This window comes from Lepisosteus platostomus, chromosome 6, assembly GCF_059453375.1.
Source record: "Lepisosteus platostomus isolate fLepPlt1 chromosome 6, fLepPlt1.hap1, whole genome shotgun sequence".
In the NCBI taxonomy this organism is placed as follows: Eukaryota; Metazoa; Chordata; class Actinopteri; order Semionotiformes; family Lepisosteidae; genus Lepisosteus; species Lepisosteus platostomus.
The window spans coordinates 53517705-53538405 of NC_142616.1; the positions used below are offsets into that span (position 1 = coordinate 53517705).

General features: G+C 34.6%; 1 protein-coding gene across 17 annotated transcripts in view; it reads left to right on the forward strand.

The window, feature by feature from the left end:
- Nucleotides 1-20701, forward strand: part of chl1b (cell adhesion molecule L1-like b) — a 109789-nt gene that overhangs the window by 66273 nt on the left and 22815 nt on the right. For 9 of the 17 annotated variants that reach the window (XM_088636354.1, XM_088636347.1, XM_088636356.1 and 6 more), the window contains 8 exons: nucleotides 725-795; nucleotides 6026-6248; nucleotides 7354-7469; nucleotides 9128-9332; nucleotides 10370-10489; nucleotides 13947-14126; nucleotides 15044-15085; nucleotides 17798-17869. In XM_088636354.1, coding sequence (XP_088492480.1) covers nucleotides 725-795; nucleotides 6026-6248; nucleotides 7354-7469; nucleotides 9128-9332; nucleotides 10370-10489; nucleotides 13947-14126; nucleotides 15044-15085; nucleotides 17798-17869 — 1029 coding nt within the window. The remainder of the gene's footprint in view (nucleotides 1-724; nucleotides 796-6025; nucleotides 6249-7353; nucleotides 7470-9127; nucleotides 9333-10369; nucleotides 10490-13946; nucleotides 14127-15043; nucleotides 15086-17797; nucleotides 17870-20701) is intronic. The other 8 variants (XM_088636365.1, XM_088636357.1, XM_088636361.1 and 5 more) reach the window with 3 other exon arrangements.

Consider the following 20701-nt stretch of genomic DNA (forward strand, 5'->3'; position numbering starts at 1 on the left):
CAACTGTTTAGACTTTTATTCATTTTAAACTGACTGAATGTTAAACATTAAACTAATTAAAAAGTTGGTATATTTTATGAAACCAAGATTACTCAGTTGGATATATAAAAATAGTTCATTATTAAACTATAGCTTGTGAACATGATGTGCTTCTTTTAGGTTTACATCCACATACAGAAAATCTAAAGGTAAATTTTGGAAGCTGAAAATAAAAACAGTAGAATAACATAATACATACCTAATGTACACACAGTAGATGGTAGGTGGCAGCTCAATATAAAAAGTACACAACAGTAATCCACCTTCTTCATAAATATTTTATGCATCAAAGTCTTTAACTTGGTGACTTACAGTGGGTTATGGTTTTAACGTGCTTGTTCTAACATTATAACGTTTAAATACCGTAATTAAAAGTTATAAAGTTTTATACTTTTCTAAGAATGTGTACAGTATATCACTACCTACACTGTATGTGTTCACAACATGCAACTTTTTGTGTATAGTATCTGGCCTTTTACTAGCTTTGTCATCTTATTGTGTGGTTCAGTGTGGCAGATAGTGTTTGAGATAACAATAAACAGGAATAACAAGAGTTTATTTCCTAGGGGCTTTGAAAAAAAATTGAATGGCATACTCTACTTGCATTATATGGGCAATGCAATTTTCTAGTCATGCATTTGCTGCTATGGTGAAACACAAATTTCATATTTTGTTTCCTTTTTAGCTCCTGATAAGAACCCAGAAAATATCAAAATTGAAGGCCATTTGCCTAATGAATTAGATATTAATTGGGAGGTAAGAAAACACAATTGGGTCATTTTTTACTAAATACATTTTCTTCCTATTACAAAAAGTATGTCTTATCACAATACATCTATTAACAACTATAGTGGTAAGTGATATTTCTATAGTGAATATGGAAATGTTTCTTTTTAATAATCTAGAAATAATCTTCCTGTAATTGTGTTATATTTTATAATGTTAGGTGCTTCAACAGAAGATGGGAGCTTTATTTTGAAATTTGTACTCTGCAGAAGTTTCTTACTCCTTTGTGTCAGGTTTGAATACAGAGTGTTTAAAAATTGATGTAAAGTAACTGAATTCTACTTAACACTTCATTGTAGTGCTTTAAAAAGATAAATGGAAAGTGATATGAAGGTGATTTATTCATGTATTCAGTCTGGTCTTACTTCAAAGAGAACCCTTTTTTCTTTATTTCTCAACCCAGAGTGATATTAAAGAACCTACTGGATTTGTCCAGTCTGTCATTGTTAATGGCCAATTTTTGTGGACCATAATTGTATTTTATTATGTTTTCCACTGATATCCCAGTGTGAAGCATGCCAAATGATCTTTTGCTGTGCCTTTCTTCTTTTGATTCATAGAATGCTTTCAATGCTGTAGTAGAATATCACTTTGCTGCAGTTCATTCTAATATCTTCAAGCCAGGCTGTACTAGCACAGCTTTCAGCTCACATCCCTGGAGAGTTATAGCTTGTTAGTGTCACTAATAAAAAATAAATAAATAAGAAAGATCCTGAGCTTGAAATAATTGCTTGTTTTAAAATACAGCTCGCTTCTCTTACAGTAAATAAAATCTTATCCTATCTCTCTTTGGTAAAGAGGCATGTAGTATTTTTCTATTGAATGTTACATGCACTCTATATAAAATTGTGGTGTGTCATTAGAAGAAAGTAGAAATCCTTATTGTCTTAGTTTTTTTTTCTACGAAAATGCAATATACTGGGTTGTGTCTACTTATTTTGCAATTATCAGTGGCTTGTCCACATGGCTTCACAGTACCTTTAATCCCTGTATTGCACTGGGAGAATGAGGATGTGTGGACATAATTAAAGGGGAACTGCAGTCCCAGTTTCTCAGACCGGTTATTAGATCTCGGTAACAAAAATTGGCGTTACAGAAAAAATGTACAGAGTTCGAACTAAGTGCAAAAACGTGAACTTTGTGAAAGTACTATGAGTTGCCATGTTATTGCAAACTCACATTCAAGTTCTCATGAACTGCAACATCATTCGGCCCTACCTCCTCACTAGTCTCCGTAATGACTAATGTACTGTGATGTACAAGTGAATAATAACATGTGGTGCAGCAGCCATTTCACTTCAGAAATATTCCAATATGATCTGCACGCACAGTTAACAAGTAAGTAGTATTTGTCGGCAAAACCGTATTAAAATCGAAAGCAATATTTCTGTTGGATTTAAAGAGATGTACTGTATTCAAAAGCCTGCTTGTTTCCAATGTCATAGAGCTGCACACATCACCAGATGTTTTGTTGACCCGTTCTGGGATGAGTTTCCCGAAAATGATTTATCTTAGAGACTAACGAGCAACTTTACGATGTACGTATTTAACGTACATGCTACTTTTTCATGCGTTTCCCCAAACCACTCTTAATCAGTTGTTACGACCCAGTGTGTGTTCTGTGTGTGTTTTTTCTGTTATGTCCACACTGCTGACCCTTGATTGTTCTCCCTTCCCCATTGGCCCACCATTATACCAAACTTTCAGTATGACGTCATCATCAATTAGCTGTCAGCCAATCAAAACACATCTTATTCAGCATATAACATGGAGGTTTTCAGCAAGGAGAGGCCTTTCTTTTGACTTCGGTCCCATTTGGTTTTCGCTTCGCTTTGCTTCGCTTCTGGTTATTGCTTCTCCTTCGTTTGTTGGTTTGTTTTGCTTTGTGTGTGTGTGTATTTTCGTATAGCTTCGGCTTTGTTGTTTTGTTGGTTTTCTGTTAGTTTCTTTGTACTTTTGTTTGTTTGTGTGTTCATCCTTGTTTTGGCATTACCTTGCCCCAGTGTTACATGTTCAACTTTACTCTTGTTTTCCCTTATTTGTATTCCTGGTTCACTTGTGTTTTTGTGTGAACTTTTGTATATAAGGTTAGTTTAGGTTGTTGGGTACACTTACTCACTTAGTTGATTTTGTTTTAGTACACTAGTTTAGAATGGGTGAGTGCCATTTGTCTTGTATGGTTTTGGGTAGTCAGTGCAGGTTAGGTAGGGTGTTGAAGACGCTGAAGACCGTGTGTTTTGGGTTTTCTTTTGTAGTCAGATTAGCTTTCCCTCACTGTCCTAGCCAGCTCCATTTTGTTTGTTATTTTCTTTTCTTTTGGCACCACTCTAGTTCCTTACCCTTGTTATCACGCTTCCTAGTCCCTCACCAAAACCCACCTGCTTGCAAAAGAATTATCCTAAATGTTACACCCCTTTACCCCTAGACACTTGGGGTTGTAACATCGGTCATTTTACAAGCAAGTATAAAGTACTTCTTTGTTAACCCTGCCCCTTAAGTCGCTTAGCAAAAAGCATCACAAGTTGATTGAAAAACAATCGATTGACAATACTTTAATTATATGGTGTCGGTTTTGGTCCTTCAGTGGGAAGTCAACATGACATCATAATTTAACAACCATTTATTGTAAGCGAAAGTATATAGACAGGCACAAAATGGGACACATTGTTTCTAAGAGAAAATTAAAAAATTACTGACATGCCGTAAAAGAAAACCAAGATTGACTGTGTGGACAGTGTATGCGTCCTACACGTCTTTGATTTAAAGCAATATTTTTGGGCACGCTGCCATTGTTAAGAATCACAGTGTTTCATGAGAAAATACTGTTGTTATTGGATGTATTGGAACTCCATTTTAACTGGTCTTATTAACATGACATCTGGAAAAATTAACTACTAAGCTTGGCATGTGTCACTCAACAAATACAGGACCTTTAATCACATTTAAAAACAAGTAAGTCTAAGCTTTACCGTCAACAATCATGACAGAACATAAAACGGTATTCGAACTTTAAATATTGTATTGACCGTGGGTTTCAGTACGGAATGGAGCAGGTGTGGGACTCAGGGAATGGGGTTGAACAACACATTTATTAACCAGGAACTAGGAAAGGTACACACACAGGGACAGGGGTTACAGCTCTGCACCTACACTAACACGAAGGGAAGAGACTGTCTCCCAGCCTCTGTCCCACTCTATACAGTCCCGTAGTCCCACCCCCGGACGCTGTTCTCAGCCCACCTTGCATGCACATGGCTAAAGCGCCCAGTGTGGCATTACTTTATAAATATATATTAGGACCAATGATTTAACTTAAATAGTGCATTACTGCATTTCATCATGAAAATCATATAATCTAGTCAAGTATAAAACTTAATTTCTTTTTTTTAATTGAATGTATTGTAACGGATTGGGTTCTCTGGGCATGTGCCCTTGCCTCTCCTATACAAATACAAGTAGAGGAGAAAATACAGATAAAAGAAAGAAAACATAAACAGAACAAAAAAAAACAATTAACTGCCAGCGGTAATGAGGTAAATATTTATGTAACTAAGTTATGTGTTTACATATATCAAATGTTTTCCTTGCTTTAGCATTTTTTATGTTCTTTATGGAATGTAAATAAAATTTAAACTCCACCTCAAAAGTACTAAAGGAGGGAGTATTATTGGACCATTTGACTTATGAATATGAAATTTACCCAGGGTGACTAATAAATTCATTACTGTATAAATAAATGCTGTTTTTCCAAATTTCTTCTTACATGGCACAACATAATATCAAAATCCTTAATATGAAATCTTAGTATTCTAAATTTCCAGAGAATTGTCATGATGTGAATTTAATGTGCTCTGTCTGGCGACCTCTGTCGCTAAAGTTGGCGCAAGAGGTAGCCAGTTTAAGAAGCACTTACTGATTAACGAGTGGGTCGGGGAGCACGTAGATTACGAAGGATTTAACATGCTACTTTAGTTATGATGGATTTTGGGAAACGCTTGTAAATTTACGATAGATCTTAAGATTGAGTTTACGATGTTCTTAGTGCTACGATGCTTTCAGGAAACTCACCCCTGAATCCAAAATCATATGGCACTGCACATACCTTGAAATTTCATTTATTTTGTGGTGTAAATTGGAAATTTTACAACTTACTGTATACATTTAACTTTTATTGCGGTTTGAAATGCTATCATCAATGCTGATTCTTTCTAACCCTGAAATCTGAAAATAGCATTGCAGTTCCCCTGTAAGTGGTATTTAAAGCTCTTGCTATATGTTTTTTTCAGTATACAGTTCATAAAACCTGATCTGCATATCGTTAGACAACTTATTTGAGGCTCTATGCATAGCGCCTTATTGCATTGAGAGCAACAGTCGGATGAGCAGCACATCTTTCATTATATCACTGCAAGCTTGCAAGTGCCCAGCAGGTCCTAGGCATTGCTACTGCACCAAAAACTGAATACTCTCAGGCCAAATAAATTGCACTCAGCCTCAGATATGCTTAGCCAATTGTGCATTACTGCTTGAAAAATCTTGGAAATAATTGGCACTGCACATACTGTACCTCACGTACATCACATCCAAAATGTAGAGCAAAATCTGCACCCTGGTTTGTATCAGAACAAAAATACATTTGTTTATATGCTTATTGTTCACAACCAGTCATTTTTTTTTCTGGAAGAAATACATGTTTTATGTTTTAAATGTTTTAAAAATAAACCAAAGCATTTCCAAGAGAGTTTTATGCCTGTGAAAAACTGTCAGTATTTTATCAGATTTTATGTATGAGCTAAAAAAAACATTTTTCAGCACATTTTAGAGGGAGGCAGGAGAGAATGGATTGCTGTAACAAATTAATCTTGGAATAAGGTATTGGTGGACCAGAAGGTAGCACTCCTCCCTCTAGCAGTTCTCAACTCTTGAGTTCTCAAGGCAGTCCCCCAAAGTGCTCACCAGTGACATTGTGTTCTAGGAGGTGCTGTCTTTCAGATGGGATATTAGACCAAGATCCTGTGGCACTGTTTGGGAAAGTAGGGGTGTCAACCCCAGTCTCCTGTATAAATTCCAGTAAGCCTGAACAATGTAGTCTACCTTAAAGTTCTCCACTTGTGCTATTACTGTAGGTAGTGGGGATGGATGCTGAAAATTTCATTGGAAAAAGCAATAATCCTTTTGTTGTTTTATGTTTTGCTCCTAGCCTCTGAAACCCATTGAACAAAATGGCCCTGGGCTTGAGTATAAAGTGAGCTACAGGCAACAGGGGAGTGAGGAAGACTGGACAGATCGCTTCATTAAAAGGCATTCCTTTGTTGTCAAAAACACCCCAACATTTGTAGCATATGAAATAAAAATTCAAGCAAAGAATCATTACGGCTGGGGTCCAGCACCCCAAGTGGTAACTGGCTATTCTGGAGAAGACTGTAAGTGCTCTCAGCTTTTTTGTAAAACGATAGAAAGCAACTTCGGCCCCTAGAGGGCAGGCTTTAACGTGTCAATAGCTCACAGTGAGGGACTGAAAAAAAACAAACATTTTGACCAAAATATCATATTGTGCAATTTCTTGGTGCTATAATAAGTACTGAACTACAGCTATTACATGTAGTTTTCCTGAGAGTTAAAAAAGTGAATTGGGAGTTGTTGTTTTTTACAGAAAAGAATAAAAAACAAAAATATCAAACACTATTGATCAACCCATGTTCCTTAAATTTAATCTCCCTTTCACATTCACCTGCTTAAATGATAACATCCTATACAAAAAGTGTGAGTTGCATTTAAACTACCTGTGAAGGAAGGTCAGCAATTTGATCTACAGTACTCTGCTTGTGTAGATTATTCTGCTTTATTTGGTACCAGACAATGTTGTCTCAAAATGCAATGTGTGACATAGATGAGCTACTTGAACAAGTCTGTCCATAATTTCAGACAGAACAAACACACTGCATTAGGTAACTACTTTAAAGTTATACTGTATATCCTTTTCTTCAGTTTTATTTTGGAGTTGCCTTCAGGATATTCCCAAGAAGTGTATTTGTGAGATGTAGTCAGCTCAGCTTTGTCCTCAACCTTGTGCTAGGCTGTCCTATGTTAGGATATTTTAATTTGTCTGGCAGTTTATAGACATCATTAGCATCCACAGTGTAGAAAATACTGTAACATAGTATTGAGGGTAATGAAAGCTTTTAGTTTTGTGTCAGCTGATGACAGAGATGATTTTTAACTTGTTTCAAGTTATATTTATGCAAGACATCTATGAAGAAAATATTAGAAGACTGTTCTGTTCTTTCAGAAATTCGAAGACAATATAGAAGGAGCTAAATTCTTCAATAATATGTAATATTACACAGTCTCAGATTGTTTAGCTGTCTTCATGCATGCACAGTTAAGTGAGCTTATTATTAAAATACTGTACAAAACATTTTGTATTAAGCAGAATATGAAAAAATGGCATGCAAACCCAGTTGCTCTATGAAGGTATCAGTAATATTAATCTACAGTATAATAACTTTTGATTATGATTGTTTTCAGTTCCGTCAGCTGCCCCTGACAATGTGGAAGTAAAAGTTCTTAACAGTACTTTAGCCAAAGTCAGCTGGTCAAAAGTTCCAAAGGACAAGATTAATGGACACCTTGGAGGGTATAAGGTAAAGAATGCTGTCCAGCAACTTTTTGGGGCTATGATTATATATATATATTTAAGAATTGTAGAGTGTCTGCCATTATAAAAACATTTAGGTCACAAAATAATTAAGCTTTTTTTGCTTTTCCTGTTTTCCTTTAATTGAAAAAGAAAAGAAGATGATTAGCCATTTGAAATTCTATTTTAAAAACAATTATAACAATTATTAAAACTATAGTACAAACATTAATAACAAAATCATTTAAAGAAATTACTTCCTTGTGTGTGTGCCCACTATAAACCTTTTATACAAGATTAATACAAATGATACAGACACAGTACAGTAAAAGTAACAATCCTATTTTTTCTATCATGGTTTCAAGATGCAATGTATTGTAAGTTCGATATATTATTACAAGAACCCACATATCGCTAGTAAAAGAAAAGTGTTTTAGAATATGTACTGTATATATGCTCTAGTTTGTTTTTTGCAAATGTGATAAGCATTTAAATATACCATGCTGCTTTAAAGATAATTAATTTAAAGAACACAATAATGTGTTACAGAAATAAGGGCAAAATAATGGTGTATTGCATCAGTAGTAAGAAAACTACCTACCACACTATATTACAAAAAGTACAGTCTGCTGTAACAACAATACTATATATAACAAAAATACAGCAAAAATCTGTAAAAGCAGCACCTATTATATGAGGAAAATTACAATCTGTAACAGCAGTACATACTATGTTATCATAACAATGAGTGTTGACATAGTGTTTTAGTAGGTCAGTGTTGTTAATGTAATAACGGTGTAATAGAGATGCTTGTTTTGGTCTTCTTTGCTGTCCTCTTTATGAAGCTATTCTTTTCATCTTTTATCCATCCCCCCATGATCTGCCAAATTTTAAACTGCAAGCAACATCAACTTGTTCAGCATCATTTTTTGCTTGATCAATAGCTGCAAGGTTCTCTTCTTTAGGCACAACTTTGTTGATATTTTGTACACATACAGTCATCAATCAGCCTCTTGTCTTTACTTTGAGCTCCAACAAATGAATCTGGCAATTGTTCAATTTCTATCACAGAGAACAATATTCAGTGGTGTGATTCAATGTACTATAAAAAAATAAATGGGGTGATGGCGGGCCACTCCTGAGCTGCAATATAATGTATCTGTAGCTAGGGGCAATATAATGATGGGTACTGCAGGTATATCAAAAAAATTCTTATTTTTGGTTCTTGGAATCCTGTTAGGTTAGATAAGAAAATTTGAAGGCATGGGAGAGCCCTTAACAATCACCAGTAATAACAATAATAGTAATAATCATATAAGACATATCTGTATTGTCTAGCAGGGTAGTGCACTTACATATTTATTGGATTTAAATTTTAGAGTGTAAGGGAAGGTAACAGACTGTAAAGTTACAAATGTATTTTACATGAGCTCTGCATACTTAATACAATACCATGACTGCTTAATCAAACGCCTTTGATTAGAATAGTAACATTCCCAAGTCTGGGTTCTTAAGTCTTCCAAGAAGGGTAGAATAGGCTGAGTTCAGGTGCAGATCATGTACATTAACCTTGAATGTTTCCACATGATCTTTATTCTGAATGTTTTGATTTAAATGTTCTTTTTATTCTAATTGTCTGTATATTTTTTGCTTTCTTCGTTTCAGGTTAGCTGGTGGAGGATGAGGGGCTTGTTAGAATCTAAGAAAAGCCACGGGGAGAAACACATGTTAACATTTCCTGGGGAGAGACACCATGGAATGGTCCCAGGCCTGAAGCCTTTCTCTGAGTACACTCTAATTGTCACGGCCTTCAATGGACGGGGCAGTGGTCCAGGCAGCCTCCCTGCCACATTCACAACTCCAGAGGGAGGTAAGAATGATGGTGCTACAGGATTGGCAATGGGTATAATAGCAGGAATAAGCCAGTCCTACTGTACGTTTTAAGAATACATAAATTGACTGCTCTCTCTAAACAGTTCAAAAAAAGGATAGAACACTTCACAATCTGTGTTCTTGTGGCAGTCATAAAAGAAAACAAAAAATAAGTTTTGAAACATCATTAAATGAATGAGGCTTGATGTATATCTTGTTACTTCAGCAGCCCCGGTGTCTATGTTATATATTTTCCTTTCCGGGGACTTTATAAGTCCCAAACCTCTTTACTCATAGGTTTTTTCTTTTTAAAAATAGAATCAGCATTGTTTTCTGTTTTATACCTACTGTGTTTGGAAACACACATTGGTAATGGTTTAACCTGCTATGCTATACAAAGGAAAAATGATGGTGAAACTCCAACTTTCCAAGTCATTCATAATTCCATACTCTGTGTGGTCCACAGTATCTTTAGATTAAAAACCAACACTACAAGCCTGCAGAATTTGGGAGAACAATGAAACACCAACTTGTTTTTCACTGCTTTGCGAATCCCAGTCACAATCATCTAATGGTATGTTCCAATCTGAACCCAGAAGTGTCTCCTCCATGGAGCTCAAGCCACACAAGCCTTTACTGCTTGATTCTCTAGGGATTCTTTCTGTGTTCTTCTTTAAAGGACTTTTACATTTCCCTTTCTCACCTTGACCTCCCTTCACTCTAAATGCATTCCCACTTTTTTTATTTATGTACACATTGGCCTGAAATCCAGTCAATTACCCAGATATGTCATCTGTTGACCTCACTATTCGGGTCTCCCCTGTGGCCAGCCACATAAGGAAACTCATTGATTACCATGAGAAACTTGTAGAATTTCTCAGTACCTCAATCTCTCTATTGCTTCACATCAAGAGAGTGGCAGTGTGATGGAAAAATAGTTCTCTTATTAAGGTTTTACAGGAAATATTTGTGGAAACTTTATGGAAATATTTGTTCCTAACTCATTAGAAAATTTTTGTTTTATTTATTTTCCAGTTCCTGAAAAAATCCAAATATTTCGTGGAAGCCCTCAGACGAATTCAATAACTCTTGTATGGGCCCCACCACTGGAACCAAATGGAATCCTCACAGGATATCTTTTGCAGTATCAGATAAGTATGTAAAAATTAAACAAATCTAATCTCAGTCATTCAGAGCTCAGTCTCTATCTTTTTTCCTGACTATTACTAGCAAGGAGCACAATCCTTATAACAGATATGTTTTCAATATTTAAAACTGTCGTTGTTATTTCATATGCAAGCGCATTGTTGTCATCAAGAAAAAAAAATAATGAGTTAGATAGTCATTATGAGAAAATGATCTTGTATTTCAAGATAGCAGATTGTCTCGTAATTATGAGATACCTGTTGCAGATTATCTCGTTATTCTGGGACAGCAGATTATGTTGTAATTTGGAGATTCTTGCGTACTTTACGTGATCATCATGTGATAGCACAATTGTCATAAATACCCACATTATCAATAGATGACTTTCAGTTTTAAGCAGTGGAATCGATTACATGGGACACTCATTCTTGTTTAAAGATATATGTGAGTGTCTTCATTGTTAAAATGATGTTCACATTAGGTAGAAATTGTAACATTTCACTTTGAATAAACCCCAGTGGAAAGTAAGTCTGTGCACATTCTGCAGCGTCGAAATGTTTCAGAATGCTAAACCCACATTTCTAACTGAGTTATCGGTAGCTTCTAGGTGCTGTCATTGCACAATATAACAGGTTGTTCATACACTCAAATGGTTGTTGTTATCTCGTAACTGCAAGATTTTCTTACTTGATAACTCGTGATTTTTTTTCTTTGATGGCAGCAATGCACTTCTGTAATCTCAAACCTCAGCACTGATTCATGAAAAATGATTCAGAACTACGTATTTTTACCAGATACTTGTGGTTTTGTAACTTAATGAAAACAAAACCGGTTTCTGCATACAATATCTATTTGCATTAATTACAAGTGACAAGTAAATGCTGGCTGTTATTCTTAAGAATGATACTACTGGATGCTAGTAATAATTGTTTTTATATAATTTTAACTAAAACTTAATTTGATTGATGCATTATGCTAGTATTGATTTACACTTTCGCAATTAAGAATTCCAACCATTGCTTAGACTTTACCACTACATGATATTGCTATTTTGTTCTATTTTCTTTCATGTTTCAAGTAATGATAAAAATCATTCTATGAAGTGCACCACCAAACTGGGTGATGTGTGGCACCTTTTATGCACCACCACTTACTTCTTTATCATTTTTATTATAATATAATTATAATAAACAGATATCTTGTTCATCTCTTTAATTTAAATAATTCATTTTCAGAGACAATGAACATCTGTAGGGAAAGAACATTTTGTTTAAGCATGCCATGAAAATTTTTTGTTTTAGTACAGGAGGCTTACGGGGTGCATAAATAAGCAATATACTTTTTATCATCAATTAAAAATGGATGTACACAGAGTCATAACTTCTTAAACATAATACTGAAACCATTCATACTATGATGACTAAGACTATGATGAATGGAATCAGTTTTGTTCTGTTATTTCCTTTTAAGCTTCCAAGCCTGTTTTATATTGGCTTGAAACATATTGATTTCCTCTGAAAACTTTTCAAGGAAGAAGCTACCAGGGAGGAAGTGACATCTTGAGCTGAAAGAGTTGGAGGTTTGCCTTCTGGCCTCTGCTTGTCAATTTTTTATTCTGATCAAAATAAGAGCTACATAAGCAGGGAGCTGCGGAGGGCTGTGCCTGGTTTTCCCAGTGCGGAAATCTCTGCCTCTAGGACAGACTTTCAATGAGAGAGTGAGACAGTGAGTGGAGCCTTCTGCCTCCTGAGACAGTATCAGTCACATCAAACAAGATGTAGGGCTTGTTTCTATAGCACTTCACTAATGATGGCAGGTCAAAACATGCAGCTCCACTGATTTCCCTTTTTGCTGACCACTGACAGGACACCAACATTTCTGAAGGAGAGGCATATGTTTCAAATTCATAGACAGTTACATTGGGAATTACAACTTATTTTGCTTTACACCAGTAACAAATAATATGGGACCCATTTGTATATAATCAGCACTCTTGTTGGTGATAATGTAAAGTGAGCTCTTCAGCATTTACATTCAAACTACTTGCAACTGTTTCTTTTCTATCTCACAATACAGTAAAGTACCACTAGACAAGAGCTGCAGTTGGAAATAAGGCAAATTAGTGTTTTAGGAACTGCTTGTAAATTCTCTTAATCATAGAGTTTGCTTTTTATGTTTTGGTTTCATACAAAAAGAACAACAGTATACAGTATGTTATAAAACATACAATATGATAGACAATTCCCAAAACATAAAAAAGAACTCCTTAAATGTATTTAATTAAATAAGATATTGTGCATCACAGCACCATGTGCTTTCTAAAGACATATTTGAACTAGTGGCAGCATGATAGCACAGTATCATTGCTGCCTCACAGCTCTGGGACCCTGCTTGGAGGTTGTATGTTCTCCCTGTGTTTGCATGGGTTTCCTCCAGGTCCTCTGATTTCTTCTCACTGTCTTAAAACATTGTACTATATTGATGGGTTAATTGGCTTCCAAAAAATTGGCCTTGGTGTGATTTTGTGCATGTCTGTGTCTATGTGTACCTTCCAATGGACTTCCTGGGAGAATCCTGCTTTGTGCTCGCCCACTGCTTGCCAGGATGGGCTTTGGCTCCCCTGTGACCTTGTATTGGATAAAGTGGTTAGAAAATGGATGGATGGATGCTTGAACTAATGAAAAGGAGTCCTTTGTAAAATGTGTACACCTGTCTGTATTGTAATCTAAGTGCCAACAGAATTTAATGCAGACACACAGGTGGTAAAAGACTAAATTGAACAGCTGAAAATATCATTAGATGAACATGGAAGGTGAAATCTCATATCACTGCACGATAATGTATACTGTGAGCTTCATCTCTTTAGACTGATTGAGTTAGTGTCACGACACTGTAAGGAGGTGTAAAATGAAGCTTACTTTTAAGTTAAGGTGAATTTAATTTTAATATTTTAATTGGTTTTAGTTCTGAGTTTTAACATTGCATAATAGATATACTGAGAGACTTCAAAAATAATATATATATATTTAGAATCAATTGCATTTGTTGCATTTTAAAGCTTTTTAGTGCATTTGTATCTTTGCAACAAAAATGGTATGCATTTAACTACAACACCATTTTAGAAATTTGTTTAGTTTGATTATAATTTCTGTAAAAATACTATTCACTGAAAGAAAGTAATTATTTTCTAATTACTTTATGTACATACTGTACACTGTAATTCAAACCAGAAACCCTGAAAAATGGAGCTACTGTAGCTTAAATACAAACAATATCAGCCTTCAAGCAAACCAATTGTTCCCTTTAAACCTCATAATTGTTTGATCCTCAGGCATAAAGGAGCACTTTGGTTTTACCATCTCATGTTACTATTGGTTTTTTAATATATTAATGCAATATGAATTTAGAAATTAAGGAAAGAAAGCCTAACCAGATCAAACTTTTTTATTCTTCTTTTGGGCTTCAGTCAATGACACAGATGATCTTGGCAACCTGTACATAGTCAACATCACCAGTCCGACCACATCAAAGTGGGTGGTCCAGGACCTGCAGACCCACAGCAAGTACAAGTTCTACCTGAGTGCCTGTACCAGAGCAGGGTGTGGCAAAGCAGTCACTGAGGAAACAGTAACCTTCATGGAAACACGTAAGTGATGAGTGAATATGAAAGAGAGGGGAGAGAGTAGGGTCAGTGGTGTGTGCATGTGTACAGGGTCAGGGATTTAAACTCTGCCAAGCTGTTCAGATTATCATCACTGTACCTCTTTATTCATAGACATCTCATAAAGGGAGTGTGTTTGTGGTTCCTTTATCTTTTAATGAAAGTACACATTCATGGATTTGAAAGCAAAAACAAAATTCCAAAGTACTTGGAATCTAGAACACAATACAGTGTTATTTTAAAATACTTATAATTCTGTGCCATAACGTATATAGGCTCTCTCCCTCTACAACACCCTGTTATTTTTCTTTTGTTCATCCTTCTTTTGGTCTTTTTTTTTCAAATAGGAGATGTCATTTTTTGTTATAGATGACACAACTTTAAATATGGTTTCTCTTGTTTATTATTTTTTACATATTTATTTTTTACTTAAGTAACTCTTCCTTAAAATACAATAATGGCAATATATTAGCATCTTGACTGAATGCAGTCTTTTCTTTAAAGGCAGATAAAAATGAATACAACTTGTATTCATTTTTTAATAAAAAAATCATATTTGTAAAAGATCTCAAGGGATGTTGCGTAGTGTTGTGCAGTACTGTAATATTATTGATCTGCCAGCAAGCATGTTGTGAAAGAAGTGAAAACCTGCCCAGTAATACAATCCTTTGCACAAGGAAAAATAAATAAAATATGGCATTTATAAGGAATTCTGTTTAGGTTTTTACATCCTCCATGTATTCAAACATACTGTTCTAGTATTTCTTTAGTTTAATTCAGAAATCAGTGCATGACATAAAAATGACTGTTATTCTTTCTTGTGAAAATCATCGCAGTGCTATTAGCCTACAGTATATGCTTGAGAATACAGTATATCATTCTTCACTCTTTTCTTTCAAAAGATGTTACTTCACCTACGGAAGTGGCAGCTGATGTGATCTTCAGTATGTAGTTTTCAGATTATTTACGATTAAAGTATAAAACAGCTACAACCTTTTAAACCTTTTTTTTAATTTCTGTTTTAATTATATCCACAGACATTATCCAGGGTTAGATATACTGTGTACATAAGCATCAGACAAATCTAAAATCTAAGCCCCAAAGGTAATGAGAATGAATCTGATGTGGTTGTACAATTATATTTTTATATGCATATATTTCAAAGTCCTACTACTGGCACCATATAGTCCATTAAAAATACTGTATTCATTCAAATTTAGGATGTCCTCCAATTTAAGATGCACCTTTAATTTATGATGAAAAAGTGTGTCCTAAATTTGAATGATTCATTCAGAAACAGAAATGGGACTATTAAATTGGATCTCTAAATTATTAATGTTTGAGTTATGAAATATGCCTGGTGGTATAATTAAAATAGAATATATCCATTAAATGTAGTCTAGGAATAACATAACAGTAGATAACATCCCAGATTTCTAGGCAACTTTTGTGTTTTTCTGGAATACAGGCCCCTGGTACAGTTCTGCTTTCGTCAGAGATGTCTTATCAAATAAAAAAAGGATACTGGCTTTACAGATCGTAATTAACACTAATCCAGGTCTACTTATTACTAATATCAGTAAAACAGTAATAACTGCTTTCTTACACGTTAAGACAATCAATTATTAAGAATCTTCATTGTGAATTAATTTTACAAATGATAGGTAGTGCAGTACAGTATATACAGTAAGCAGTAGTTTCTGATCATGTATTCACAAGTGTGTTCAACTTGGTATGTCGCTGTTAATAGTTGTTCCAGGTTGACCATGCTTTCATTGGATTTAATTATAATGTCAAAGGTTTCTTTGACTTTATAATATGATTTAAAGGGATTTCAAGTAATCCTTATTCAAGTGGTTGCCCCAAATAAAAATAAAAAAACTGCTGACTTTAAGTGCATCTCTGATGAGTGGACTGTCATATTCCACTGGGATGATTAGCAAATGCTCTGATGTGTTCTGCTTTGACAGCAGGAATCACATAATCACTAGAAAACTGGACGGAACTGCAGGGAAAAATGCATGTACATTTTCTTCAAAAGAAAGCATACTGTATCTTACTTATGGTATCTTACCATTTTAATTTTTGAGATCCAACCCATATTTAATTTAATCTTTAACATTTAACATTTAATCTTAAATGTTTTGAGAATTTTGCATTTTCATTTATTTACATTGTTGTTTTTTTGCTTCTTACATTATAAAGCTATTTTATGTATTCTGCAAGAGAATATATTTTAATACAAACATACAGTCTATTTCAGAACTGTGCAGCAAATCCCAATAGCATTTGATAAATGCCCTTGAATTATATAGTGACAGTGTCTGTTGTTTCTCTTAAACATGTTTGATAATAAATATTAATAGTCAGTATTTTTGCCTTAAACATTTGTGGTTATACTGTATATTTTTGTTTTCTTAAACATAGTACAACACAAAATAACACATGAAGTATGGGAGCTTGCTGGCAAAAAGATGTTTTCTATGTGGGAAAATTAAAATAGCAGCTACACAGTTTCACCTTTTAACACATATTTATGTGTTTTTATTTTAAATCGGGAATACAATTATGAGCTTTCTTCCAGAACACAGCAATCTAGACCTCCTGTACTGCCTGTATGCAGGTAACAGGTACTCTTATTTAATCTCCACTTAAACCATGGTGATTTTAAAAGGTCTGAGACACTATTTAAATTATGCTTTGTCATTGGAAGTTGTGTTGCTGAGTTAGGTTACATCTAGGAAAAGTGAGGTTACATCTCATAAAAGTAAAATGTGTCCTATGTGACTAAGCTACTATAAGGTTTCACATATTAGAGACATTAATTGTAATAATAATATGTCATTTGCTACATGTCACAAACAGTAAGAGCTCAAGAAATTTTATTAAGTATATTGAAATGCATGGTCATACATCTAATTTAATTTTAATCTCACAACAAATCTCGATGTTCACCCTGTAAATTCATTTTCAGCTAGGACAGCCTTTGAACATACTGTGCATTTGAAAAAGTTAAAATATTCAAAAATACTTACTGACTTTGCTTTAGTCTCATAATTGCTCAAATGTAATTGTGCCAAATGCCCATACAGGAAATTAAGTTATTTGACATTGTGTATGCTTGGCTAGAACACATTTCCTCTTTTTCAAATCCAGTATTAATTTTATTGTAATAACACAAAGCTAAATAATAGAATATAAGCCATCAGTGATAAGATTCTAACTCTTGTAGGGAAAAGAAAAAAACTGAAACAACTATAAAAAATTGTATAATGTACCTGTATTTTTCCCCTGTGCTGTACTGGGAATGTATTGTAACTTTTCTTGAAATACATACAGTATTATGTATAAGTCTTCTGTGCAAATAAGAAACTTTCTAAAACTTGTATTTATGTACCTAACCTTAAATATTTTGTATTCAAATTGAACGTACCTTGCTGATTTTTTTTCTCCAGAATACACTAAGTTGTGTGTTTATCCATGCTTATTAGATACTTATTAGATACTGTAGATACATTGTGTGGTTGTTAATGATGCTGGTAACACTAACCAATTGGATTAGGAATGGATTTCCATTGGTTCTGACTTTTTGCCATTTCTGTTGTCAAGTCATTCATCTGTGTATGATGCTCAACATATATCTTTCTTTTTTTCAGGGCAGCCCACCACTCTTTCTAGTCCAAGCACTGCTCTTTCCCCTGTTGCCAATGTCACCCTTTCTTCCATAGGTATAAAATACATTCCAAAATTCTACTTACCTATTACAGTTATGCAGCACTTCCACCAGTTTCTCTGTCAAATTGCTCAATCATTTTTGACAAATGATCCCAGATTTTTAGCTTATGTAATAAACATAATAATTATCATGATTCTATGCATAGTAAATAGTACATTCCAGTGTCAATGCATGTAAAAGAACATTTATTAAGTAATTATAAACTGTATTGTTTTATCAATAATGGATCACGTGGATCTGAAATGTCTGAAATGAACTGAGCAAATATACAGTACATTTAATATCTTTATGATGGGTTGAATCTCTTTACCACATACTATAAATGTGGTTTGTGTTAAGAACTGCACTGTTGTTAGATTTTACTTATCCAAACTAACAAGGTTGTGTCAAAAAAGTAAATACCAGTGAAGAAATAATCCAAGACTCCATTTGCCATTTAGATAAAAGGCCAATTTTTAATCTGTACATTATATTTTCAAGTGGTATAAAGTGACATTGAAGAACGTGCTCTGTGGAAATCCCATCCTGTTCAGACTACACCACATTTAAATGTGGGCTGCTGAAAGCTGTACATTGGAATATTTTAGTAGTTTCAATTCTCCTATTAGTCAGATTTCTCACACTAGACACTAACATCTTTCATGATGTCACTTCTTGATAGTGCAACCTGCTGTGCCAGCAGCTGCTTTCAGCAGGATTTAATATCAGTGAGTGCTGGAAGATGATAAACACTTGCTGTGATGGATATTTTTAGTTTTGGTCCTGTATCATAGTTTTGTGTACTTTCTAACTCCCATATGAAACCTGTGATGAGTTTAATTACGAATGTTACAGCACCACAAGCTTGTCATTTGTAAATACAGTACATGCATTAACTGATTCTGATTCTGATGTATTTCCTTTTGTCTTTCTGCAGTAGTTGTAGTATTGACAGAGGGGTGTTTGTGTCAGTTACACAGAAATGCTTTTATATGTTTTATACTGCATTGGTCATTAGATGTATAGATTTATATTGCTAATGTTCAAATGCTTTATATCCATAAATGTTAGACATCTATGGATGCTGATGCTTTGAGGCACCCACATTAAAGTTATAAACATTTATATTTGGCTAAATAAGAAGTTCAATATGTCTTGCAGCTCACCATCATTTGATACACAATTTTAACAATTATGGTTTGGCATTTTAAAAATCCTTTGAACACTGTTTCAAGCATTATATTTGCATTCTTTTTGGCTTGGCAGACTTTTTCATATAGTTGTTCTGAATGAATACTTATGTTTATAAATTAACTTTAAGGGTATTCTTGAAAATGTTAAAGTTCTTTGTCTTATTGTACAAGAACTATAAGAAATACAGTCATTATGTTTATACTATATGTTTATACAGTATACTTGGCAGTGGTGAAATAAACTAAACTAAGAAAGCAGTAGAAATCAGCTGCGTTGAACTATTAAAGTTTTTTAATGGTTAATTAGACTGCATGCCAGTGTTTGGGAAGGAATTCTGAAACAACTGTTTAAGCCTGCGCTCAATATGGGAGCAAAGTTTAAGAAAATATAATAAGGTACAGTGCTGCTTTCTGACTCATCCAGTCAAGTCCTTCACTCCAAGTGCCGGCTGTGCCAAGAGGGTCAGGCTGCATTTCACTGCTTGTACCTCACTCAGGGCACGGGCTGTGACTGTGAGACTTCACTCACTGTACCACATGTGACATTGTTACCTCAGGGAGCCAGACAACTAAGAAAAGCACAAAAGGATAGTAATGCTGTTTTTAACTGACACAGGAAACTAGTTTCTGTAATAAGGCAATCTGTACAAATACATTCCTCGTGATGCTAATTTGAAATGTTTGCATTCTGCAATTTCTTATACACGTTTAGTTAATTAAATGTACTTAATGTAATAACTTGTGTACTTGCGAGAGCTGTCAGTTGCATGGTATTCCCAAGAGATATGATGAATGAGCTGTAATGTAGTGCATTCATCACCGAATTTCTTTATTAGTCACAAGATAGTATCATACAGCATGTATGAGAGATCTGTAGGCTACACCTACAGTATAAACTTTTCATTTGTAACCTACAGTCTGGAGACCTCTGTTTTGAATTTGTGCTTTGTCAATAGCTGAATATGACCAGGACGTCCCAAGGGTGGTATACAATTGAATGAACCAGAGGATACACATACTGTATAAACTAGAGGGACATTAATTTATAACTGAGGATAGAAGTCACCTTTTTGTAAAAGGGTTGTGGGAATCTGGAACAAACTACCTAGTCATGTTGCTGAAGCTGACAATCTAGCCTTTTTCAATAAGGCTGGGTGAGATCCTTGCATCGCTTAGAAAACAGCAACCATACAATCTAAATGGGCCAAATGCCTTCATCATCTTTGTAACATTCCGTTTGTTCTAAAAACTACAGTAAGTGTCAGGACCATACTGATTTAAGTCAGCAAGGTTATTGTCACCTTGACACTCAACAGTGGCTCCATTGACATGCCAGTTGCCTGTGACTTCAAAGTGTTTTCAGTTCTCTATCCATTGTTTAATTCTATTGTTTGTAAAATGCAACCCAAGAACATTAGACACCTTTAAGACCGGGGATAATAAAGACTAAACATTTTTAGGGATAGATATTGCACTGTTTATTTCATGATTTATCATTATTAAAGTGAAGATAGTGTCACCTACAGTGAATGCAATTGCACACAAATGAAAGGTTGGCACACTATTGATTTTTGTTCTCCCATTGAGCGTAAACTAAAGCGATTGTTTCAGAAAATTTTGAAATCTGGAGCTAATTCACATGTATATTAGCC